Here is a 26,629-nt window from a genome sequence, read left to right on the forward strand (position 1 = left end):
AATAAAGAAATAATATAAGGTATTGAGAGTGGTAAAGAAAAAAAACTGACAGAGTTTATCTTGAGGATGAAATGTTTAAAAGACTCCAAGCCTGTGACAAAACAGTAGCACTCCAACCAACCTATCCCAGAGCAGCACTGGCACAAGCATTAAAGTATCTACCTGTGATACTGCTCAATGAAAACTTTCTACAGACAGCACGTGTGAGGGCACCCACACAGTGGGACACTATGGCCAAAGAGAAAAAGACTGAGGCGGAGGAAGGAGAGAATGAGTCTCCATCTGCTCATACGGAATTACCATACTGTGCTGTTACCTTTGGGAAAGAAACATGACAGAAACACCATGTGTAAAATACAATGCTGCCTTCTATATAAGACTAGAAGAAATAAAGCATCCACATTTGCAAAGAAATACAAAAAATAAGAGAGAAACTGATAACGGAATAGGAGAAAATATTTACATAATGGGCAGAGTGCCCACAGTATATAAAGGACTCCCTCGACTCAACAAAAACAGCGCAATTTTAAAATAAGCAAGTAACTTGAATAGATATTTTTCTAAATGGTCAACAATCCTATTAAAAAAATGTTCCACATCATTAGTCATTGTGGGAATACATCAAAATCACAGTACGATGCCACCTCATATCTACTAGGATGAATCATGTAAAAAGGAAAACACATTTTGTCAACGATACTAGAATTCTTGCCCATTGCTGGCAGGAATACAAGGTTATCCAAGCCACATGGAAAACGGTTTGGCAGCTACTAAAAGAGTTAAACACAGGGCTGGGGAGATGGCTCAGTACCTAAAGCACTTGTCCTACAAGAGTGAGGACCTGAGTCCAAATCTTAAGAACTCCCAGAAAGCTGGAAGCAGTAGCATCCTATAGGCAGAGACAAAGAGTCCCTGGAAGCTCACACACCACCTAATCTAGCTTATGAAGCTGCAAACAAGAGACTCTGTCCCAAACAGGGTGGAAGACAAGGGCTGGTACCCGAGGTTGCCCTCTGAGTTTCATACTCAGACTTTGGCAAGGATACATGTATAAACACGAACACACAAACACAAGCACATACATCATAAGCAGAAAAGATTGAATTTTTAATATTTATTTATCTTCTGTGTATGAGTGTTTTGTTTGCACGGATATCTGTCCACCGAATGTACCATTGCCCTCATTACCATGAAGGTCCCCTGGAGCTGGAGTTAAGGATGCTAGGAACCGAACCCAGGTCTTCTGCAAGAGCAACAAATGTTCATAACTGCTAAGCCATCTCTTCAGCTCCCAGAAAATACTTTGAAAATTTTTAAAAATGGAATTATGACCTAGAAATCCCAACACTGGGAATACACCAAAAAGAAGAAATGAATATTCCAACAAATAAATCAGCATGCATGTTCTTAACGCTATTCATAATGACCAGAGGGTAAAAACAGTGCCAAAGTCCATCAACAGATCAATAAACAGGTTGCAGTACATCTACACAATGGGATACTGAGCAATAAACAGAAATGAAGTACCTACCCATATACACAATATGCATAAACCTCCAAAACACAGTGTCCACTGAAAGGAGCCAACAGAAAAGGCCTTACATCACACTGCTTCATTTACATGAAACATTCAGAATAGGTCATTCACACAAACAGTGCCAGCTGGTGCTTGCTAAGAGCTGGAGGAAGAGGTAGAATAAGGAAGGACTGGTTAATGGGAGTGAGAGCTTCGGAGGTAAATAGAAGTGGTTGCTGCATAATACTAGGAAGGTATCTAATGCTGCCAAACTGCTCATTTCAGAATGGTTAAGTTTATGTTATATGAGTCAAACCTCTGTGCGTGTGTGTGTGTGTGTGTGTGTGTGTGTGTGTGTGTGTGTGTGTGTGTGTTGGCATGACCATGTGAAAGCCAGAGGACTATACTGGGTGTATTTCTGATCATTCTCCACTTATTTTAGGGATACGGTCTCTGACCCTATTTTGGCTAGACTGGACAGCCAGCAGGCCCTGGTGATCCACTTGCTCCTCCAGCACTAGGGTTATAGATATGTGCTGCCTTGCCCAGATTTTATGTGGGTACTGGGGAATGGAACCGGGACTGTTATGCTTATGTCGCAGTCACTTCATCAACTGTGCCATCTCCTAGCCCCTTAATCTCAGGTTTAAGTTGTATTTTTTTTTTCCTCTTGTCACAACATGAAGAATGTTTCCCTTAGAAAGCACCTTCAGGTACTGTAAGATGTAGCTTGAACTGTTTGGGGGAAGGGAAAGGCAGCTTCATATAAATGACCTAGTATCAGCCATGCAGCTCTGAATCACATGCCTTAGGTTTGGTCTCCAGAGCCTGTGGCACAGCTCCATTCTGAGCGGCCACCCAGGGCCATCAGTGTTGCACTCTAAAAAAAAATAGTAGTACGTTCTGAAGAAATAAACTCAAATTAAGTGACCCAGGAAAATCAAAGATGATTTTGTAAATCATTTTCACTTTGATTTTGAGGCTTCTACACATTCACAAAATACCATAGTATTTATCATCTGTGTCAGGAATGTAGGAGGGCATTTGGGGGTTTTGTTTTGTTTTTAAGAATTTTAGTTTCAAAAAGATTTTTTTTCTTTCACACATGGTTAATACTTAGTTTTCACTCCAAGAGCCTTTAGTTTATGAGCCCTGAAATTGTCTTAAAATTTGAGGACTGCCATATATCCCCATATTAGCACAAAAGTCAAATTTCAGAAGAAACACACAGACACTTGAAGAGTTCCATTAATTGTGTTGGTCAGACTCTACAGGCAATATTCAAGTTTTACAAGGTTTAAGTTAAGACTGCTTGCTCTTAGCTGTCTCTTCTGAAAGCTGCACTTTGCCTGACAATGTACTAATTCCTTTAATTCCTAAGAACCAAAGTCAGGATTTTAAAATTGTGGGCAAGCTTAACTCTATATTTAAATGCTCTCATTACAGAAGTAGCAAAAGATACATGACAAGTCTTATTCACTTTTTTATCAAGATGAGTAGCGAACAAATTCCATACTTCAAACAGGACTTAGTCTAGGATAACCACAATTAATACTTAAACAGAGCAGATGCTTAAAATATATAAGATCTCTGACTCTAATCTAAAAAGACCATGAACTCGCATCACAGTTGGATTTGATTTGACTTCTAATGACTTATTTGTGAAGAACAAAGGCTAGTCAAAATGCCTCCTCTATCTTTAGGGTTTCTGTGGATCAACCAAGGGGAAGATCAATATTTAATGAGGTAGTTTTTGAAAGAATGAACTTTGACTCAGAAATGCACAAACTGGAATACTAAACAGTAATTTACAGTAACATGACCTCTTATTCTATATAATATAAAAGCACTTTCACTTTGCTTGTAGCAGCTCTCTCCACAGATTTCATGGTATGTACAAAATAAGAATTCAAGAAGGGATAAGTGACGCCACAGTATGGTGGCACACACCTTTAATCCCAGCACTCGGAGCCAAAGGCAGGCCAGCTTGGTCTACATAGCTTCATGGGGTAACCCTGTCTCTAAACACACACACACACACACACACACACACACACACACACACACACACACACACGGGAGGGGGGAGAGAGGGAAAGAAAGAGGGAGGGGTAAGGAAATAGGGCTAGAGGGAAGGAGGGAGGGAGAGGGAGAGAGAGAAAGAGGGGGGACAGAGAATAGGTAAGAATTAAAGGAAACTGTAGCTACAGAAAAGAGATTTGAAAACTGGAATTGGATATCCAAACTGCTGACATTATCACCCAAATGCGAGGGAGGAAGACCTGGGATATGCGCATAAAGCAGCCCCCTGAGCTGTTCAGACCCACTCATCAAAACAGAAATGAGAAGGAAGCTAGCCAGGATAGACTCTTTTGAAGAGACTGACTGCCACACCACACCATCAACATTAGTTCTGGGTCATCCTATTAGGCAGGTAAATTCATTTCCTCTCAGAACGCTACGTTGATAGCCACTATGTTATGGGCACCAAATTATGACCGGCATGTGACAGCCATTTTGTGATGGCCACTGTATGATGTTCATTGTGTAAAGACAACAGTGTGATGGACACTGCATGATGGTCGCTGTCTAATGGTCCTTGTTTGTAGCCACTACGTGATGGGTGCAAAATGATGAACATCCTGTGATGGCTATTGTACGATGGTTACTGACTGATGATCATTTGATGATTACAATAAAGTCTAGCTATCTTTTTAACTACTCAGTTTTTTTCAGAAAACCAAAGTGGCAGGGAAGGATGGATTCTATTAGGGCAATGGAAGAGAAAAGCAAATCTTTAATATTAAAGAAGAAACAGTTACAATAGCCATGAGATCCTTGAACAGAGCATTCTAGATATGTTTCAGCCATTACATCCGATTTCCTTTACTAACTGAACCTTCAGAAAAGGAATCTGAGTTAGCAATAAGCAGAGCAGGAACATGCAGTCAGGCCACTGGGAGAGAGTGATGGGTCCACCCTCATCAGTGCAGCATACAACAAACAGGAAAATAGACCATCAGACAGTGCACGCAGGTATCCAACAAGATGTGAGCCCATCAGACCAAGAAGCCAGAAGCACTGCCATAGAGGGTATGGATGAGTCACATGGAGGCCCTCCCAGGCATTCAGGCCCTCCCAGTCTACATGCGCGCGCGCGCGCGCGCGCGCACACACACACACACACACACACACACACACACACACACTCATGCCACAGCCTGAACACCCTCCATCACCAGCCACCATGCTTATGGTAATTTAACAATGGGGTTGCTCTGTTCTCCATTCCCACCCACACACCCTTCCCCTTGTGACTGCCCCTCTCCTCCCGCCCAGAAAACGGACTTCTTAGGCCTCAGACAGGCCCACGGTGGTAAGGAACTTCTGTGACAGCCCAGCCCACACTCCTCACTCTCTGCCAGATCTCTGCATCCCAACTTCACTTCCCTGCTGAAATCCCAGTCACAAGAAGGATCATCCTGCCTGATGACTTGAATTAAATTTGGCTGCAATACTAATTGACTCTGGAGGACCAGCACCAGAAACATTCCTGCTCTGGTGAGCTTCCATACTAAGCCACAAACAATGCCTTGATTAATAAGAGAACCAGGGGGATGTGATAGGGCAGCGAGAACATCAACAAGAAAAGAAAATGTGTAGCGTGTGAAAAAAGGAAGAATATTAACACAAACAATGAAACCGGCAAGGTATACGAGAGGGTGACAAAACAGGTGACAGTCAACTAATGCGCCTGCTGTGCACTTAATTTTAGTTGAGGAAGGAGAAACACATTAGGGACTCATTTGATCTGATAAATGAATGAGCATGATAATCATTGTGATTTATTAAGCAGGACACCACGCAAAGTGCTTTACACGCATTATCTCTTCTAATCCTTACAAAAACCTCAGGAGAGATTAACTTCATTTTATAAATGACCTCCTAAAACCAGACAAGTTACAGCACCTACCCAAGGTCACACAGCTCTTAAATGGCAGAGGCAGGGATAGGTTATGATGCTGATACACTTCATCATATGGCTTAAAACTCGTGTGTGTGTGTGTGTGTGTGTGTGTGTGTGTGTGTGTGTGTGTGTGTACACACCCATGTATGTGCACATGCATGCAGATGCCAATGGGTCATCTGAAGAATCAACAAGAATTATTTTTATTTTTATTATTTTGATTTATTTAACCACTTTACAACCTGATCCCAGCCCCCTCCCTCCTCTCCTCCCAGTCCCACCCTCACACACCGCCTCCCTGTTCATATCTCTCCTTCTCAAAGAAAGGGAGGCCCCCAAGGTGTACCAACCCACCCGAGCACCTCAAGCCACTGTAGGACTAAGCACATGCTCTCCCACTGAGGCCTGACAGGCAGCCCAGCCAGGGGAAAAGGGATCCAGAGGCAGGCAACACAGTCAGAGGCAGCCCTAATGCTACTGTTAGGGGACCCACATGATGACCAAGTTGCACAACTGCTGCACATGTGTAAGGGTCTAGGTCCAGCCCATGCTTGTTTCTTAGTTGGTGGTTCAGCCCCTGTGAGCCCCCATGCGGCCGGGTTAGTTTACTCTGTAGGTCCTCGTGGTGTCCTTGACCCTTCCAGCTCTCTCTATCCTTCCTCCTACTCTTCCATCTGTGGGTCTCTGCATCTGTTTCCATCAGCTGTTGGATGAAGCCTCTCAGAAGACAGTTATGCTAGGCTTCTGTCTGCAAGCATAGCAGAGTATCACTAACAGTGACAGGGATGGCTCTCTCCCACGGGGTGGGTCTCAAGTTGGGCCTGTCGTTGTGATTTGCCATCCCCTCAACCCATGCTCAGCTGGGCCACCTCTTCAAACCCAAGGCATATGCACATCTTAATCAAGCATCTTTCTCAGCTGTTTCACATGTAAACCTGCCTATTAACACTGCTCGTATGCTGAACATGAAATAAATGTGTTGCCATACATGTTCCTGTGAACAAAGCAGAGACTGTAGAAAATTTGCCAGAGGTGAGAAAAGAAATCAGTGTTAACGTCCCATCAGTATAGCATATACCTAAAGTAATCAACTTACAAAGCGAAAGGGCTATTTAGGCTCATGGTTTCAGAAAATAAAGCTCAGAGTGTAGACTGGGACACCAACGTCCTCCTCTGCCCTCCCCCCACAAACACAGTCACATGCACATACATCTACTGTACACATGCATACGTACACAGTGTTGTTACTTTAAAAGAAACAATGAGACGGGGGTGTGGAGGGGGAAAGGACCAAGGGGGAGAAAAAGAAAGGGAATATTCCTGGTCCCTGGTCCGTTAGTCTGGAAAGGAGAAAGACAATAGCAAACCTCAAAACACATGATGACTAATTTCACTTGCGAGAATAAAATGGGTATAACCACCATTGAGAATCAAATAGGGCCAGCAAGATACAGCAGGCAAGCACAGGCACAGCAAGCCCACCAACCTGAGTTCAATCACTCAGAATCCACACGCTAGAAAGAGAGAACCGAGTCCCACAAGTCATCCTCTGACTTCCCATGTGCACCATGACACCCTCTACACACACACAGAATGTATAAATAAGTGTAAAATAGATGTGTGTGGGCTCCTTTGTTTGCCTGAAAAGCTTTGTTATAATTTCACATTTGGAATAGTATTCAAAGTGGTTGCCATGCCCAGAAAGTATCTCCCACTTTAAAAAGTTTGAAGATCATTTGCTCAAAAAAGAGCAAATCTGAAACATTTAAGCAGAAAGAGGTAAACACTAGGAAACAAATAGGCAAGGAGGAAAACATCTTACAATGGGAAAGGACCATGGCAGCACCAGGCTTCAGAGATCTGCAGGACTCCATACAAACAAGCTAAGAAATACTGGGACAAAAATAATGGCTGGGTTATCTCCACTCTTACTAGCACAGTTCTTAAAAAAAAAAAAAAAGTACATTTCTATGAACCCAAGGCCACCAAACATCAAATTGTCACCTAGTACAGCATTCACACCCAATGATCTAATTTACATTATAACTTTTTATACTTTGACTTTTAAGTACTATATGTATTCAAATTTAAGTTCACTTCTTTTTCATGGACAATGATGTTTCAAATTTTTGTGCACATTCCTGTAAAAACTTGAATTGGGTTCAATATTGGTGTTGTTATTGGGAGAATTTGACACTAGAATCAAAAAGATTACACAGGCCTAACCAGAAATCAATGGTACAAATGTGTTTATCAATCCATCTTTCAAAGGAGTTTTTTGTTCTTACAAAGAGCCTGTAAAGATAGTGTGAACCTTTTATAAGCAGATGAACAAAATAAAGCCAAAAGCCCTAAGCTTAGATATCTCAAAAAGAAGGACTTTAAAAAAAAAAACAAAACAAAATCCCAACTTCTCATTCATCCACTCTCAGGGAGTATACCACATTCTTCCCAAAGGCCATAGGTTCTACCTCATGGTAGATGATTCTAATTGCCTTTGCAATTTATCGCCTTAAATGATTCTGTTTAAAACATAGAATATTAGGAACACAGAGACAAACACCATAAGCAAGCTGGGCCATTCATTCCATCACAGTCCATCATTTTATAAACTAGTAACTTCTCAGTCACTTTCCACTAATAATTACATCCTCAGTAATGTAATTACATTTTCTAACCTTCATACTTTTCTACTAGATGTAATATTTTATTTTTAAAAAATGGTCTAAGCTTATTACAGAAAACAGAGAACAGTAGTAGGACATATGATGCCTGACTCTACTTTCCAAGAGATGAAGGAGAGAAACCTGTTTTCAGAAGAGGCTCAGGTCACTCATAGGGGCCAGCACAGCACAGGACTTAGAAGAGGAGGGACGGAGACAGCCAACTATCTGTCAAATATCATCTTGGCATATGCGGTGATGAACATAAGAGAGCCTGTCTCAAACAGAGTAGAAGGTGAGGACAAACACTGAGGTTGTCCTCTGACTTTCATACTAGCCTACTAGGCAAGTTCCATACCAGTGGGAGATCATGTCTTCAAAAAAAAAGGAAGAAGAAGAAGAAGAAGGAAAGAAAGAAAGAAAGAAAGAAAGAAAGAAAGAAAGAAAGAAATTCACAGTGCCTGGAGAAAACTCATGGTTCATCTCTGGTCTCCTTAGACAGAAACATATGCCAAAGTAGGCATCCACATGCCCACATGTGTTAAATACACACACACACACACACACACACACACACACACACACACACACACACACACAAATATACACACAAGAAGACACAGATACAGAAAGGGACAATGCCCAATGCATTAAGAATACTCAATCAATCCTATTACATTGCATGTTATATTGTGAAAATATCCTACAATCTCACTTCTTGACTAATGTTTCGGACTGTCTTCACGTCACTTAGAGCCATGTCTGTGTGTCCTGCCTTTTTTAATATCAACATAGGCTAGTAGTCTTCTTAGGTACTGCAAAAGCAACTGTGAAAGAAGCTAGAAAAATGTAAAAACCTCATTATCCTGGTCAGGGTGACCTGCTGCAGATCAATCCACAGAGGAACAGAGGATTCCAGCCAAACCAGTTCCTTCCACATCATGAGGGGAAAATATCTGAGTAGACTAGCACTCTCTATATGCCCTCTCCAACTGGTGTATGCCAATCAAGGACATAATCCAGAAGCCACATGAAATTTTGCTTTAAAGGGGGTAGGGGAGTCGCCAGTCGCATCTATGCTATAATTCAGCTGTAAACCTAAGAAATTGCACCATACAAAGCAAAGTAATTTCGGTTAAAACAAAAACAAAAACAAAAAAACAAGAGACTGAGAAGATGAGATGGTGCAACAGACAAAGCACCTACTGCGAGTGTGAAGACTGGGGTTCAGAACCACAATACCAATACAAAAACCAAGTGGACTGGCAGCCCACCTGTGATCCCAGCACCCAGGGGACAGAGACAGATCCTGGGGAAAGTTGGCTGCTGTAGTAGCTCTAGGTTCAGCAGGAGACCCTGCATGGCAAACAACAGGAATAGCAATCAAAGAACACCCTCTACATCAATCTTTGGTCCCCAGGCACATAAGCAAGCATTAAAAAGAAATATAAACTCAAGCTTTGGGGCTAAATCCTAACTTTAAATTTGCTATAAAGGAACTAGGCATAGTGGCAGAAGCCTGTAATCCGAACTCATGAGAGACCGGGAGAGGAGAACCTAGAGTTCAAGGCCAGCTTGAATTAATATTGAGACTCTATTTAAATCCTATAAAGTATCTATGCACTGTTTCTTGATTCCTCAAAGAAAAGTGGAGTCAGAGATGCAGTGCCTATGGCATTCCAACACGTTATATTAGATTTCAGGACAGCTCAGTCAGGAGTTGAGATGCTGCAGGGGATAAGGCTAACACTCTACCAAGTCCATCACATTTCTACATCCAAGTGATGCTCTGAATTCTAAGGTCCCGCTAATTTCCCTGTGAAAGTCTTGACCTTCCTGATTCCATGCACTATACAGTCAACCGCATATATGCCAAGCAAACCGTCAGTCCCATGCAGGGGAAAAGAACGAACACAAAAAACTACCACGGCTCCTTTATCGTCTCATATTATCTTTCTCACAGTTCAATGAATGTAGGAATTAACTACTACTCACAGCTTAGTTGCCAGCTTTGGTGGTACACAACTGAAATGCCAGCCACTGGAGACTGAGGCAAGAGAACCCCAAGTTTGAGACTTGCCTGGGCTACAGAGCAAGTTCAAGGCCAATCTGGGAAACTTAGTGAGACCCTGTTTAAAAAATAAAAATCAAGGCCTTTCTTTACTATATAGCTTTTTTAAAAAACTAAATAAAGTGAATCATGACACTTCTATTTCTACTATAATGAGCTCAAGAGTTGTGACCATCTGCTCAAAACATTGTTAAAAGGGTCAACTTTATCATTTGTTGCATATAATGGATAAAGTATATAATGAACAATATTGACTTAATGACTGCATACATGTTTTCATACTTCTCCCGCCCCTCCTGTGAAAATGCAATCTGCTATCAACTGTACAAGGATAAAAGACACTGTTGCTAGCTATAATCATCACAATGTAACACTGTCGCAAGCTGTAGTTACCACATTGCAACACTGTTGCTAGCTATGGTCACCATGTTGTAAAATGGGTCTCTTTAATGTATTATTACTTCCAGCTGAAACCATGTATCCTTTAGCCGGCATCTCTGTGGCTCTACTACCCCTCACACTCAGACATTTTTGTACTTTAGGAGTACAAATGCTAATACAGTCATCTTTCTGTACTGAGTACAGCTTATGGGTTTCTTCTAGAAGACAAATAATCACATTACTTATGAGACCTAATACAGTATAAATGCAATGTAGCAAGGTCTTAATATTATATTGTTTAGGAAACAAGTGGGGAGAGTACGTGTGAATGTTTGGTAAATAATCAGCTTTCCATCTGTGGCTGTGGTTGTCAGAACCCATGGATGTGAAGCCCATTAACACTGGCAGCCAACAGCCTTCACTCTTGTAAAACACAAGGTGACTGGGGAAATTTAAGGTTGGTATGGATACATTGTTTCCTATCACTTAGCTTCTTTGAACTCCTGGTTTCAAGTTCTTTCAACATGAATACATCTTTTAGTAGTTCCTCACACAAAACTCTGCAACTGCGCTATTGCTTTTATTTCACTCTTACACTTGAATGTTATTTATATGGATACAGATCTCTAAATTGGTTGCTCTTCTCCCTCAACACTTTGAAGGTATTTCATCATCATCTTCTATGTCAAATACCTGCCATTTTAAGCATCTGCTTACCTTAGGTGAGTCCTGTCTTCTCTAGTGTTTCATCTTCAGTATATCTAGGCATAAAAATTGCTTTTAGCTTTCTTGGAGCCCACTGTGCTTCTGAAACTAGGAGCTCATGAGAAGTTTCCAGGGGCCTGGCGAGATGGCCAAGCAAGTAAAGGCTCTTGCTATGCAAGCCTGATGACCTTGGTTCAATCCCAGAATCCACATAATTATGAGAGGAGAGAAAAGTTGTCCTCTGACATCTACACAAGTGCCATGGTATGTGCACACACCCATCCACATACTTCATATACAACAACAACAACATAATAATAATTTTTAAAATCCTGACCATTATGTCTTCTAGTAGTATCTCCCCTCAATTTTCTCTTTCTGGAAGCTCATGGGAGGTTATATTGGACTTTCCCATTCTAAAGTTCATGAATCTTTACCACTCATTTTCTGCCTCGCTATCCCTCAGTACTGTATGCCAGCCATCCCACCAATTTCCTCAAATCTCCTTTAAAAATCAATAGTTTTCTCTTCAATTATATCTACTTGGCTGTATAACCTATCCATTGAGGTTACTTTTTAAAATGTAATGACCACAATTTTCATTTATAGAAATCCTACTTGGTTCTTTCCCAATGTGTGTGTTCACTTTCTAATCTGTTCTTTCACTGAGTCTGTTTTTATCTCCAATCACCTCTTTCATGGGCCCTACCATCCCTACCTCCTGAAATATCGCCTTATAGTTGTAACATCTGCCAGCTCTCCTTCATGGTGACCCCTTTCCTTGTGTGGCTGGGACATGCCTGTACTGCAATTTCATCTTCAACATGATCTTCTTTCACAAGAGTCATGGCATTTTATTTGTTCTACAATACTGTTTCTCACTTTAGTGGACTCAACTGTGTTCATTTTGTGCTCATTTCTTGGTGTAAGAGTTAACTGTATTTTTTTAAATGCTAGATTTGACACATACACACTCAAATTCTGAGTTTCAGGTTTTAAGATGTCTCATTTTTCCTGACTGTGACAACCTGCAGAAGACAGCATGTCCCTTGAAGACTTAATGCCAAGGGCTTCAACTCTACTTTCCAACATTATACAAACCTCAGGCCAAGACCTTTCCTCTTGTAGGAAACAACCATCACCTTCACTACCCCAAGCCCTTGGGTCCTGTCTCAGGTTTGAGACTACAGACCTCCAACTCTTCTGTACTGCTTTAGTGCAAAGTTTTCTTCTCATTTCTAGCACCTGGGAACATCCTGGCCTTTCAGGCTAAGAATGTGTTTGATTGCTTTTGTTATATTTTGCCCATGAGTTCTGTGTATTTACAGCAGGGTGGGGATTTGAGCTCTCTAAGTCAGCTCTGGTGGCAATGTTTGTGGTAGTCACAAAATATAAAATTGAAGTAGCATGAAAGAATTGTGATAATACTTCTCATTTAACCAGATGACAACAACTCATATTTTCTTCCTGGCCTCAAGGACAGATTTCAAACTTAGAAAAAAATAAATATTTCCAAGGCATGTTAGGATCATCTCATCATTATGTATTCCAAATGCCTAGCAGTTTTTCTTGGAGATTTTCCACGCTAAGAAAACATACCTGACTCCACTTGGTCCCAGAACATCCTTTCTATGATCTGATTTTTACTGTTAGAACCACGAAATACTGGTCACCATTTCCCATCAAATCAAAAAAACAGGAGCCAGTTTTTGGTCTCTTTATCAGTTGTATCTCCACAGTAATGTTATTCCAGATGTTCTACGCAAGTACCATTACACTGTCAACTCTTTATCATTTCTATATTATAACATCAGTTCCCACCACCACTCTTTCCCCTTACAATTCATCTGGTAAACCACAGCACGGCTACTATTAGTATAATGGCTCTTTAGTCATTTCAATTGTTCACACTGCCACTCTGTACTACCGTGACTCATTAATCCCCAATCCTATGGGGGCAGGGGTTGAATAAAGTGTGGTTCCTGTCTACTGAAGTGTAAATAACAATAACTTACTGGCTGAATGATACATACTAGGTAAGATCATAATCCCTTATATGTAATCATAAACTGATCCTCACACATCTATATGAAATAGATAAAGTTAATAAGCAATTCTTCAAGGCAACAAAACAAGGTTTAAAGATGATTAAGGGCTTGGAGATGGCATAGTTGCCAAAGCATTTCCTGCACAAACATTAGGGCCTGAGTTTGCAGCCCTCCCCCCAGAACCCCCTTTTACCACAAGCAAGGTGGTATGCACTTATAATCCTTGTTCAGGGGAAGTGGATCCAGCCCTCTGGTCAATCAGCCTAAATGAATCACTCCAATTGATACAGTGAGTGACCATTTCAAAAAATGAAGGTGGAAAGTGATTGAAGAAGACACTCAACACTGACTTCTCGCCTCTACATTCATGTGTACACGTGTGCACACATGCGCACGCGCACACACACGCATACACACACGAACATGTACACAAGTAAACACATTGTACTGGCTAGTTTTATGTCAACTTGTCAGAAACTAGAGTCATTGGAGAGGGAGAAACCTCACGTGAGAAAACGCTTCCATAAGATCAGACTGTAGAAAGTGTATGAGTAGTCTCTTAGTGAGTGATGTGGGAGGGCCCAGCCCACTGTGGATGATGCCACCCCTGGGCTGATGCTCTTGGATGCTTCAGGTCATGTTTTGTCACAGTAACAAAAACCCTAACACAGACGTACACACACACCACACACAAAGATTAAATAGCTGACGCAAGAAAGCACAGGTACCAAGTAGTTGAGTCAGTCTTTGTTTCTGCCAAGGCCATCCTCCTAAGCAGCTTTCCCCGAAGCTTAGGCCCCTCCTCTGATTCAGAGCTCAGTTTCTGAATAGCTGCTAGGAAGCTTCAAGGAACCCTACACTAATGCGTCAAAACCTGGATCATAACTATGCTGCCCAAACAAGAGTCCAAGCTCGGGAACAACCACGTTCACCAACTAATCATTCTAGAAAGAGACCTAACTGCGGCCTGTGACACTTCCTCATTCATACTCCAATGTACCATCCAGCTCTCTGTGCCCCCTAAATCCTAAACTACACTTGCATCTCCATCCTCTGGGCCCAAATGGCTACTTCCTACGTCTCTACTTCTCAGCTTCTACAGGCATCATTCTAGTTTCTTCCATCCAGTCTCACTTTTGCAATATTACCCTTGAGATAATAATTCAAAATACAAACCTTGCCCTGGCACAATAGTGCTTGTGGGTAACCCGCTTAGGAGGCTGAAGCAGACAGACTGCAAGTCCTAGGCCAGCCTCAGCTACATGGCAAGACTCTGCCTCACATGCACTTGCATGCACACATGCACACAACACACACACACACACACACACACACACACACACACACACACACACACGTGCATGCACAAAGCTCTGATGATTTTCCAAAACCTGGCCACAGGACCAAAGCTTTTAGCCAATCCCTACTTGAGGATCTGAAACTAAAACTGCAAAGACTGGCAACAGCTGGCTTTCAGCTGTGCAAAGAAAATACTTTTCAATGAGTCAAGATGACAGTGGCACAGAAAGAACCAGACAGATGAAAGAGCTATCTGAGGGTGCAGGTAGGTGGGTGGGTGGCTGTATCTTGTGTTACTATGACTCAAACCCAGAGCATCATGCATCCTAGCATTCCTTCCTGACGCAAAGCTAAGTCCTGGACATATCTGAGTGTTCAGGTGGCATCCTGTACATTGTGACTCCCTCCCAGTCTTCTAATAAAATCGTTTTTTTCCCCCTGAAGAAATTCAAGTAGGATTTCTAGTTTACACACAAGAGACTTACCTAAGAAAAAGACTCTAAAAGAGCCAAGATGACAGTTAAATGGAGGGTGAGGTTGGTGGTGGTAGGGGGTGGGGGTAAGCCTGTGAGGCAAAAACAAAACATATTCTACTTAAAGCAAAAGTACCATCATCCAGTAAATACACAAATATGTTCAATGTTTATAAGCTCATGACCTCTTTTCAAAGGTGTTACAGAAAATGCTTTAGGGTAAAAGCCATGCTTGTTTGTCTGTTTAATGTGCTGCAAATTATTGCTGCTTACACTGAGAGCTATAGAAATAAGGAGCAGAGGCAGGGACTACAGAGTGATGGAAAACAAACTATCAGGTTGCGTTCCTGGAAGCTCAGGTCCTTTGGGGATGGTTAATACATGTGCTCCTGTAGAATAAATAAAATCTTTTTCTAGTGACATGGTACCACTATTCAATTTCTTGATTGTGATCTTACATTGCCAAGTATTACCAATTCGCAGAGGCTTTAGTGCAAAAATGTATATATAAGTATACTGAGAGATGGTGTGCCACAGAAATAAAAACTAAAGCTGTAGAAACAACTGCATCCTATATAAACACCTTTTCTGTTGCCATCTGGTGGTTCATGTATAAATTCAACGCCTCCAGCACATTCTAGAAGAGCTTAGTCAGGAATAATCTCAGTGTCTCCTGCATCACAGCTAACCACCTGGAGAAACCAAGCTACAACTGCCCTTCAATTTGAAAACAGGCCCTTTATCACAACAAAACCATGAATACACACAAAATAACTCCAGAGAAGGTCATTCTCCCCTTAGTATGATCCATTATACCTACGTCATACAAAATCCCTTCCTACCCCAACCCTGACAAACATTCCCAGGTTCAGTAGCTAAATTACCATTACCAGTTATTATCAGAGGTAACTAAGTGCCGAAGCTCCTCAGAAAGCCATATTCCTCCCAGAGCTCAGTCATTCTCTGGTCACTATTATTTTTATTATTTTTGTTTTTAAAAGGCCATTCCTCTTTGTAAAATTAAGCTTCCAAACGTGTCATGGTAAGGAATCAGGTAGGGAGTACAGAGAAGGTTCTGAAAGAGAGAGAGAAGGCAACACAACACTGTGCCTGGGGACCATTCTTTCCGGAATCATTATGTCCAGAGTTTGCTGCAGCCCATCATCTAAAAGCAGCCTTGTCAATTTTAAAATAACAATTGTTTTTAAACCCACAGAATCCAGCTGGTGAGATGGCTCAACAGGTAAAAGCATGTACTGTACATACAAGGCTGACAACCTAAGATTGACCCCTGGAAACCATAGGAGGAAGAGAGAACCCATTCCTGAGAGCTGTTCTCTGACCTCCCTACACAGGCATGCTGGGCATGAACATGCCACCACACATGCCCCCGGGGGTGCTGATATGGACATGCATGCACATAAACACACACACACACACACACACACACACACACACACACAATAGTAATAATAGTTAAAATAAGTAAAAATAGTAAAATAAATATATTGCAGAAGGGGCTAGAGATCAGAGATTAAGGGCACTTGTTGCTCTTCCAGAGGAACAGAGTTCAGTTCTCAGCACCCATGGCTGGAAGCTCACAGCCACCTCTACTTCAAACTCCAAGGAATGCAATGCCCTCTTCTGGACTCCAAGGGCACACAGCACACACATGGCATTCACACATAGCGCGCGCGCACACACACACACACAACTACTTTTTAAAAAAAGATTGTCAAAACCATAGGCCTGACAAAAGTTCAGCAAACTAACTTCCATATATCAGTCAACTGATAAATTTACTTGACTGACAAGTCAGTTGTCAAGAACTTGAACTACTTAATTGATAGCTATTAACTTCTCCAGACACTATAGATCAACGGAATGGCAGCTAATCCTGTTAAAAGTGAAAAACTACTCTAGAGCTGATTTTAAGTAATTTTTAGATTACTGATGGTCACTGTCCAGTAAATCTAAACATCCTCATGGCCATCATTATTCCGTCTCGGCTTAAATTTCTCACTGCATTAATTGCCACCAGATTCAGATTCGTCATGCTCTTTCTTCTTCCAGCCATTTAGATAAATAAATGTCTCCTATTTTAAGAATATTTATTTCTCCAAACTTCAGGCGTACACTGATAAATTACAGCACTAATTTGTTTTACAGAACCTAAAATTTTGAGCATGAACCATTTTCAAGCTGTAGTAAATCCATCACATGTTAGACAGCAGCACCTAAGGAGAAATATTACTTTGCACCAGTTGTCTTCAACACGAGATATATATATATATATATATATATATATATATATATATATATATATATATATATATATATATCCTGACAATAGTAAAATGAAAGGAAGCAGTTCCTAAGAGCTAAGACATATGGAGTTCCAGAACCCCCACCCCCGACAGCAGGCACACTCAGAGACTCTGGAAACAGAGAGAAAGATATCAACACCAAAGAGGAGAGAGTCAGGGCAGACCAGGTTCTCAACACCTACTTGCTACTAGCTCACCCCCACCCCCACCATCCCCTTTTACAGGTGAGAAAACAGACCCTGGAGACGCTAACAGACTTGTTCACGCTGCTAGGAGGTTACAGAATGAGATAAAAGCCAGGACTACAGACACTTAGCCTAACACCTTTTCCACCTGCCGCAGCCATGTCTCTAGGAAAACTTTAGAGAAATTACTCTCATTCCCACAATGCTCACAGGGCCAAGCCGATTCCACAGCCTCTGGCTTTAGAGCTGCCTGTCAAGGGGCCAAACTTTGCACCTAGAAAGAATAGCAATGTTCCCCTGAGTTGTTTGGCTGTTGCTGTTGTTGTTGTTTTGTTTTGTTGTTGCTGCTGTTTTACTTCTACATAGTAGGGAGAGAATATAGTGTTAATGTAATGAAGCTATAAAACTAATCATTTCTCCAGAAGGTCTCAAGAGGAAGGTATCTATCAAGGGACAGAGTTCTGCATTTCATGGATCCACTGAAAAGCATGCCATCAATGATTTACATGTGCTCCTATGGATGGCAGGAGGGGGAAAACAACAGTCTAACTGACAAAACAACATTCTCCTCCAGTGTTAAGATTACAAATATTAGCTAGGCATGGTGGCGCAAGCCTGTAATCCCAGCACTCAGTGAGGCAGAGGCAGGTGGATCTCTGTGAGTTCAAGGCCAGCCCGGTCTACAAATCGAGTCCAAGAAAGCCAAGGCTACACAGAGAAACCCTGTCTCAAAAACAAACAAACAAAGATTAAAAATATTTATACACTCTTATTAAAAGAGATGCAAAACTTGGGGAGAATTTCTAATGTCTTGTATAAATGCTGACATTGAAGGAAACTAAGCGAATGCTTATATGCACTGCTGCTTACTAGGAGTATTTAATCGAGTAACAACATGCATATTAACATTTTTTAAAGTAGTCCCTTGACTGTCTATAGTGCACCTTACAAACTGTTTTCAGAACCACCCTTGCTTCACTTGACTGTCCTCTCTCTCAATTCTGCTTTCTTCTTAGAAAATCCTAAGCCCCCCCCCTTGCCCTGTGTCCATTCCATGATCCAATTTTAGTGGCCTGACCTCTGAGAGCCCTTAAATAGGTCGGAAAGAGGCAGAAAGGCACCATACAATGGAAAACTCCAATCCTAATTGGCAACAAAGACCCAGGGACTCCTAGAATGGAAACAGACAATTTCATTCACTGCAAGGCTTGTATCACTTAGCCACCGGCCTCTGTTCTCAGCCTCCACTTTGTCTGAAGCCAGTACTTAGGAAACAGGACCTTCCCAGCTGAGGACAACAGTCCCAGCAGGCAGCTGAGCTCAACTGTTGTCTGTTAGAGAACAAGCGCGCTACAGCAGAGCAGTAGCCAAAAGATCCATGCCTCACAGCCTCCACCCCTGTAAGCCTTAAATTTGGTGTACTTTAAAGTAGAAAAAAGGAATCTCCCAAATGTTCTCCAAAAAACGGCATGTTTACTCCTGGTGGTCCACCTTGGGGTGGCAGCACACTGCCCACTCATCTGGAGCTCGAGTTATAGTGTAAAAAGAAAGATGGGTGGGCCCGCACTGGCAACTGGTACCTTATTAGAAGACAGGGTTTGGGTACACAGAAGACTGTATGCACATTTCTCTTCACTGTCCTCCTCTAAACTCCCCAATATGACTTTTATTGGCTCATGACCAGGACTGTGAGGTACACTGAAAGTCACGGACAGGTCAGTCCATATAATGTTTAGAGTTTCACCCACCACCTTGCTATATACCAGGGATCAGACTGCCTCCTACTTTCTTTCCCCCTTCCAAAGGCTCAGGCTACAGGGAGACCTGAGCCATGTTCACTGATGCTAGATCAAGCTTTTCTTTCAGGCTTCCCCACTAACTCCTCCTGGAGCCTTGAGCAAATCAGGAGAAACAAAGTGCGACCTTCCCTCAAGGTTGTTGTGTGTGCCCTGTGAGATGGCTCAGTGGGCAAGGCAACCTGAGGCCAATCCCTGGGACCCTCCGTGCTGAAAGGACAGAACCAATCCTCACAAGTTGTCCTCTGCCCTCCACACTAGTGCTGTAGTACATGTGCAAACACACTCACACACAAATGTTTTGGGGGTGTCTTGTGAAGAATAGACATCCTTGGCACTTGGTTCACAAGGGAGCATTGAGGAGAGATGGTGGGGGGTGGGGGGCGGGTATTACATGCAGACTGTATAGAAGGTGGCAGCAGTGTACCCCCACCAGGTGATTAGTGGTCCTCTGTTAGATGCGCAGTGGTCTGGGAAGATTTAACTCGGTGTCTGAACACTGACTGTATACAGGCCTCTACTGAAGCAAGGTGGTCTGGAACCCAAGCTCCAGGTGAAATTCAAAACCACAGAATTGAGGGGCTGGTACCCAGTTCCAGGGGTAAGAGGAGGGGAAACACAAAGCACATCTGGACTAATGAAAACCAATAGGAGCTCAAAGGGAGGCCAGCCTTTGCAGCGACCTCAATTAACACTGCGTTGTTATTTCCCCATCGAACAGGCAGCAGAAAGGATAATGAGCAGACCTTACCCATAGCGGGGGAATGGTGTGAGGAAAGTGGCTCGGACCACAGGAAAGCAGGGTAAGAGGGCCAACAAATTCAGTGAGATGATGGGATTAGCAACACAAGGGTAGAAACAAAATAGAATGCGAGAATCTCACATGCAGAACCCTTTAAAAAAGATGTATGTAGTGGGGGGGGGGCCACAGAAGCAGGGTTCTTGACTATGAACCTGTGTGCAGTGTGCAGTGCCCTTCAAGGCCTGGAGGGGGCATCAGATCTCCTGGAACTGGGGCTACAGGTGGTTGTCAGCTGCCATGTGTGTGCTCTTACCTGCTGCGCCATGTCTCCAGTACATGGAACCCTGTTGAATGTATTCCCCTGAGACCCTGAGGTGACGCCTAGACAACTCTATTCTTTACATTGCACTAGCAGTAAACTGGGTGTGGTAGCACAGGTGTTACAGAGTCCCAGAACTCAGGGTGTAGAAGCCAGAGGATCAGAAGCTCAAGGCCATCCCTCCTGGGCTACACAGCGAGTTCGTGCAGGCCACAGGAATCCCTGTCACACAAATAAATGTCACTCATGATTCTAATGCAATCCCAGGAGTAGCTCAAGTCGGGAGCTGAACAGTTTCATCTGCAAGGGACACAATGCAAACTAGAGGGGCCGGACAGAAAACGGGCTCAGGACCTGTGAGGAAACACGAGTTCCAGGTCCAGATGTGAAGGCTGGAGGACAGGATTAAAGAGAGAATGGAGTCACGCAGAACAGTGGCTCCCAAACCTGACTGAGGAGTCTCGAGACCCTTCTGCTTAGGCCAAACCTCAAACCCACGAAGCCCAGAAGGACACTCCTGCCTTCACAGCTCCCAGAGGAGTCTAGTGTGCAGCCAAGTTTGTGAAACGCCGAGCTGGGGAGGTTTCCAGAAAGTCAGTTGGTAACTGGAGTGAGACGACGACAAAGCAATGTAGCCAGGGGTTCTTAAATGACAGCAGAGTCGCCTGAAAAGAACTTGCTGGCGCATCTGAAACGAGCTAGTCCAGCATACCCTCAAATGTCCCACCTGATTCTTAACACACACCAGTGTCTGAGAAGAGCAGGTCCGAGAGACTGGAAATAACTGGAAGTTTATGTTTTGGGACAGGGTATCTCATGGAAGCCAGAGCTCAGAAATTCTGCTCACCTGATTGGCCAAGCCTCCCCAGGGGATCAGCCAGCCTCTCTCCTACTCTTCACACAATGGACTTTCAAGTGGATTCTATGGATCTGAACTCCCGTCTTCTTCGTGTTTGCCTGGCTTGCGCTTTATCTCCCTAGCCCCAGCCCAGGACACCCCTGTACGTATGATGCGTCCCTTGCCTCAGAAGCCCTCTTTCTGAACCATTCACACTTGGCGCACCGTGTAAAGAAAACACGCATCGCCACCTGCCTTCCAGAACTAACGACTTGGCTTTTTAGGAATCCAGACAAGTTGTAAACAATTAACCACACGGTATGATGAGAATCTCCGCTTCCACGTATAGAGAAGAAATGGCAGGACATAGTGAGGTTACACTTGCAAGATCCAAACCTGGTGCTTCACATCATGGCCAGAAATGTATGTCCTGCTTGTAACTTCAGCCATACATCTATAGCGCTTGGTAATCACCTTACCCTCATTGCTGCTAGAAATCGTGACCACAGGCACCCACAGGAAGTATCTTAAGAGGAAAAGCCTACAGAGGAATTAGGAACAGCCTTAGATAGAAGCACAGTATCAATATGGGATTATGACAGGTTCAACTTAGTGGTAACTGTTACATGCAAAAATGTTACATTTTTATCTGATAAGATTCTAGAGAATGCATTCCTGTGCCTATGACTGACCAACCCATCATCCCATCAGAAATCTCGACAGCGGCACCAGAATTTTCATTTTCAAGATACATGAGGTTTTGTCAAATGGTGACATCTCCTCTGTAATATGAATTTTCAATATGATATAAAAAATGATGGATATATTACACATTTCACATAGCACAAAGAACAGAAACCTGTCGATGGATTTAAAATTTGTGACAACCCATTTGAAATTTTACACTGGAAGATCTGCATACTTTCTTGCACCATATAAATGTAAAACGGGTACCTGTGTCTTTACTGGCGAGAAGGAATAAATGATTTCCTCCCCTTGAAAAGCATGACTGGTTGCCTTAGTACATACATGTATAAAAATGCTTGATTTTCACTAACACTGCAACTGAGAAAGGACAATGTTCTAAGTGGCCTGCAAGGTGCAGCTGACACGCTTTGAAACAAGGACTCTAAGTGTTCCTTCCCACCACTCAACGTGGTATGCCAGTCTTCAAATGGACAGTCAACTGCCAAGTGACAGTCACCTTCATTTTTGGGAAGAGAAACTGAACTCCATCTCTGAAGGTCATCCTAAGTGATCTCGATTTCATCTCTTGAATTTGGCTTCTCTGACAACCTAGAGATCCCATTTTACACCAATCAGTTAGCGCTTTTCCTTCTGGATAACATACCTTAGGTTAAAAAGTGGCGTGCGCGCACACACAAAGTGTGAACTGAATATGTTAGGTGTGGAGGGGTTAAAGAAATGGTTTGTTTGCATATAGAAAACATGCAAGGGGGCATTTATCCAAACTACAGGAAAGAGGGCTGCCCCTCAGATAGCATGAGATAGGCTTGGAGCCTGGGCTGTCTCTGACTCCGTTGCCTGCCTTTGGATCCCTTTTCCCTAACTGGGCTGCCTTGTCTAGCCTCCATAGAAGACTCCTAGTCCTACTGCAGCCAAGGTGGGAGGCCTCCCCTTTTCTGAGGAGAAAGGGAGGGCAGAAGGATGGGGGGAGAAAGGAGGGGGCAGGAGGGACTGGGAGGAGATGAGAGAGGGGAAGCTGCCATCTGGGATATAAATTAATTAATTAATTTTTAAAAGAATACTAAGTTACTAGGTACTTGTTAAGCTATCTCATTGTAATTTTGAAGTCAGACTTTTAAATACGACATTTAAATCATTGGGTTTTTTTTTCAAACAACACATATAACAGAGAACGCAGCTATTCATAATTTAAGTATAATATTCCTGTTTCCTGCAATCTCCAAATACCCAGTGCCTTACCACAGTAAGATTATGGGATACAAGCAATGAACTAGGAAGCTAATTTTTCTAAACTACCAAGTGCAAAGCAGGTTCACTAATCTGTTTCAAAGATTCCATCAAAAGTCATGTTAACATGATTATGTCTGCTTTTAATGTTTTTAGACTGGCAACCTCCCTGGGCAAGAGGAAGCTGACTGGCACTGGCAAGCTTCAGGTTTAAGCAGGGGAAATCCAGATTTAGGAGGGAAAGCTCTTTCGGGAGAGATTCCATCTCCTTTAGCAAAAGGTCACCTGGAATCGGCAGATCCCCTTTCCTTATTTTAGAAAGCACCTCCGGGTTCCAAACAGAAGCCAACCAAGGGAGAAAAACAAAGCCTGGAGAGGCAGAGCTGTGGGCTCTCAAAGTTTTGCTCCACGGAGTACAAGGCACCCACTTGGGGTGAGGCATCGGGACTGGGGGAAGGGGACAGGCCTGGGGAGGGGGAACGAAAGGGCGGCTGGTGGTGACTGGCACTTGATATTTGAAGTCCACCGCGGATGTCACTCATCGTTAACAAGACTCTGCGGTGCAGACTCAGATACGAATCAGCTCGTGTTTAATCAGTGCAATAGGACGCGCTGGGCGTTCTTTGAAGCCACGGCGGCTTGGGGCTCAACTTTAAAGGTTCTGACAGGGTTCCGATAAAAAAAAAAAAAAGAATTTTTTTAAGAAAAGAAAGAAAGAAACAAAATGCAACACACAACACACAGAGCACATTCTCCAGCTCCTTGGCTACTCCGTGTCAGCGCTCCGCTGGCAGCGCGGATTACAGGCAGACCGCATTAACCCCTTAGCTGCCTCCCAGTCCTGACCCGGTGATTCAGAGGGTAGCGGACGCTAAATGCTCCCAAAGTTCCCAGCGCTGCGCCGAGGGACGCCCACAACCCCGAGGCCACTCCACGCCGCACCCACAAAGTCTACCCTGGGGGATCCACCACAGGTGGCGCGCACCCCCCAGAGCCCACCCCAAAGATGTACATTCCCGGCAGCACCCATCTGTAGAGTCACTCCATGCAAAGTGTAAGCGCCCAGAGCCGGCATCAGGGTCATCGACTCCAGGAGTGTCCATCCCCAAAGCACATCCCCAAAGATTACCTACCCAAAGCCCACTCCAGGCTGAACGCAGCCCGCAGGACCCACCCCAGGAGGGCCAACCCTAAAGTCCACCGGGAATGTGTACGCATATAATCTAGGGGGTGCCCAAACAGTCCATCCCAGAGGTGTGCGCTCTGGGATTTCACACCTCCAAGGCCTAGCCCAGATGTGTCCATCTCTAAAAGTCAACCCCACGGACGTCTATTCTAGCTAATACCGGCCGTCCCAGGGGCCGCCCATTCCAAGAGTCCATCTCAGGAGTGTCACCCCAAGACTGTACAACTCCACAGCTCAGCCCTGAGGTATCCACCTGCAAAGTCACCTCAGTGAGGTCCACCCATAACATATAGTTCACCCCAAAGGTGTCACTCCAACACAGGGCAGCCCTGAAAGTCAGTCCAAAGGTATCCACTCATAACATACCCCATCCCCGATGGTGCCCACAAGTACACCACAGGGTGTCACCCCAAAATCGTGCACCCCTGAAGCCCAGCCCTTTGGTGTCCACTTGCAAAGTCACCTCAGAGATGTCCGTTCATAACATTGACCAGGTGGCGCCCATAAAATCCTCCCCTGGGGTGTCACTCGAGATTGCATACTCCTCATCCTCAGCCCAGAGGTGTCCAGCTGCAAAGTCACCTCAGGAATATCCACTGATATGACAGGATACCCCAAAGGTGTGACCCTAAAACTGTGCAGCCCTGAAACTCAGGCCAGAGGTGTCCACTCACAACACAGCCTATCGCAGGTGGTACCTACAAGGCACACCCCGGGGTGTCACCCCAGGGATGTGCACCCTGAAGCCCAGCCCTTAGGTGTCCACTTGCAAAGTCACCTCAGAGATGCTGTCCGTTCATAATCTAGACCAGGTGGCGCCCATAAAGTCCACCACCCCTGGGGTGTCACCCCGGGCGGCGCGCGCGTCCAGAGTCCACCACGGGGGGGATTGCGCACACCTAAAGCCCACCCTGGGAGACACCCGCAAAGTCCACCTCAGGGAAGGGGGGGGATGTCACCTCAGCCCGGTCAGGCCCGCACCTACCTTGCGCCAGCGCCCGCAGCAAGTGCAGCTGGAGCAACAGCAGCGCCCACCACCCGCGGCCCGGCCTCAACTTTGCCGCCCGCCGGCCCGCGCCCGGCTCGGGGGTCTGGGGCGCCGCTCGCAGCCCGGGGCGCTCGGGGTCGCAGCGGTGACCGGTCCGGTTCTTCCGCGGCCGCCCGGGCCCCGCGCGCTCAGGGGGCGCCGCGCCACCGCCGCCCGCCACCGAGGGCCGGGCGCGGGCCATGCCGCGGAGCCGCCACCCCCGGGCGCCGCGGGACGGGCAGGGCGGGCGGGAGCGCGCAACCCCGCTGAGGCAGCGGCGAGCGCCGAGGGGCGGCGTCCGGGCTCCGGGGAAGAGCGAGCCGGGCCGTGGAGAAGTTGTCAGCGAGCAGGGGGAAAATGCCCGGCACGTCGCCCTAGCTCCTCGCAGTCGCGCAGCGCGCCGGGCCCGCAGCGCTCTCTGAGGGGAGCTGAGCTAGAACGCCTCTGCCGCCGCCGCCGCCGCCGCCGCCCCCGCCCGGCGCAGAGGAGAAAGTGCGCCCGCCCGCGCGCCGGCTCTCGCCTCGGCCGCCGCGACCGCCGCGCCCCATTCACAGCCCGGCCGCACGCGCCGCCCGCGCCCGCCGCCCGCCTCTGATTGGACGAGCCCCGCGGCTCTCGCGCCCGGGACCCGCCCCCACGGCGCTCGCTTGTTTTCAAACTCGCCGCGCCCGCCCGCTTGCAATTTCGTGCGGGGGCCCAGAGCGACTTCCCGCGCCCGCTGCGCCCCCTAGGGATCCGCGGCTGGGATTGCAGCCGGCGCGCCGTCTCGGCACGCGCTTTCCCTGGCGGGCTCGTCTGCCGGGCGTGCTCTGCAAAGGGCCGCGCCGATCCCCTTTGCCCGGGGTTCCCTGAGCTGAACAGAGCAGCGCAGCCCGTCGGTGGGATGACACCGGGTGTGGTGACCACCCCACCCTACCACCTGCACGACAGGCTTGGCTGACCCTGCGGGTTCCCGGAGCGGTGGACTGGTGGGCACGCCCCTCCCTCCTCGCGTCCCGGGAACCTCCCTGCTTCCAGCCAGGGACTCTGATTGATGCTGGGGTGGTTCCGAGCCAAGTTGCTGTCACTGCAAAGGAGAAAGGCGCGCGATCGAGTTTGCAATTCCCAGCAACCGGAGGCACCGTGGGGCGCAAACACGCAGCCTATTCTGA

The 26,629-nt window shown here is 45.1% G+C and overlaps 1 protein-coding gene and 1 long non-coding RNA gene across 2 annotated transcripts in view; both read right to left on the reverse strand.

Annotated features, from left to right (window-relative positions):
- LOC311587297 overlaps window positions 1–15,428 on the reverse strand; it is a 44,076-nt gene extending 28,648 nt beyond the window's left edge. Inside the window, exon 1 of the long non-coding RNA XR_014775814.1 lies at window positions 15,136–15,428. This is a non-coding gene — a long non-coding RNA (uncharacterized lncRNA). The remainder of the gene's footprint in view (window positions 1–15,135) is intronic.
- The window catches only part of SDK1 (sidekick cell adhesion molecule 1), a 955,689-nt gene extending 929,670 nt beyond the window's left edge, over window positions 1–26,019 (reverse strand). The window contains exon 1 of the mRNA XM_084763891.1: window positions 25,437–26,019. Coding sequence (XP_084620017.1) covers window positions 25,437–25,680 — 244 coding nt within the window. The 5' untranslated portion in view covers window positions 25,681–26,019. The remainder of the gene's footprint in view (window positions 1–25,436) is intronic.
- Between the last annotated feature and the right edge of the window lie 610 nt (window positions 26,020–26,629).

The sequence above is a fragment of the Acomys minous genome (assembly GCF_964271855.1).
Source record: "Acomys minous genome assembly, chromosome: 16".
Taxonomy (NCBI): domain Eukaryota; kingdom Metazoa; phylum Chordata; class Mammalia; order Rodentia; family Muridae; genus Acomys; species Acomys minous.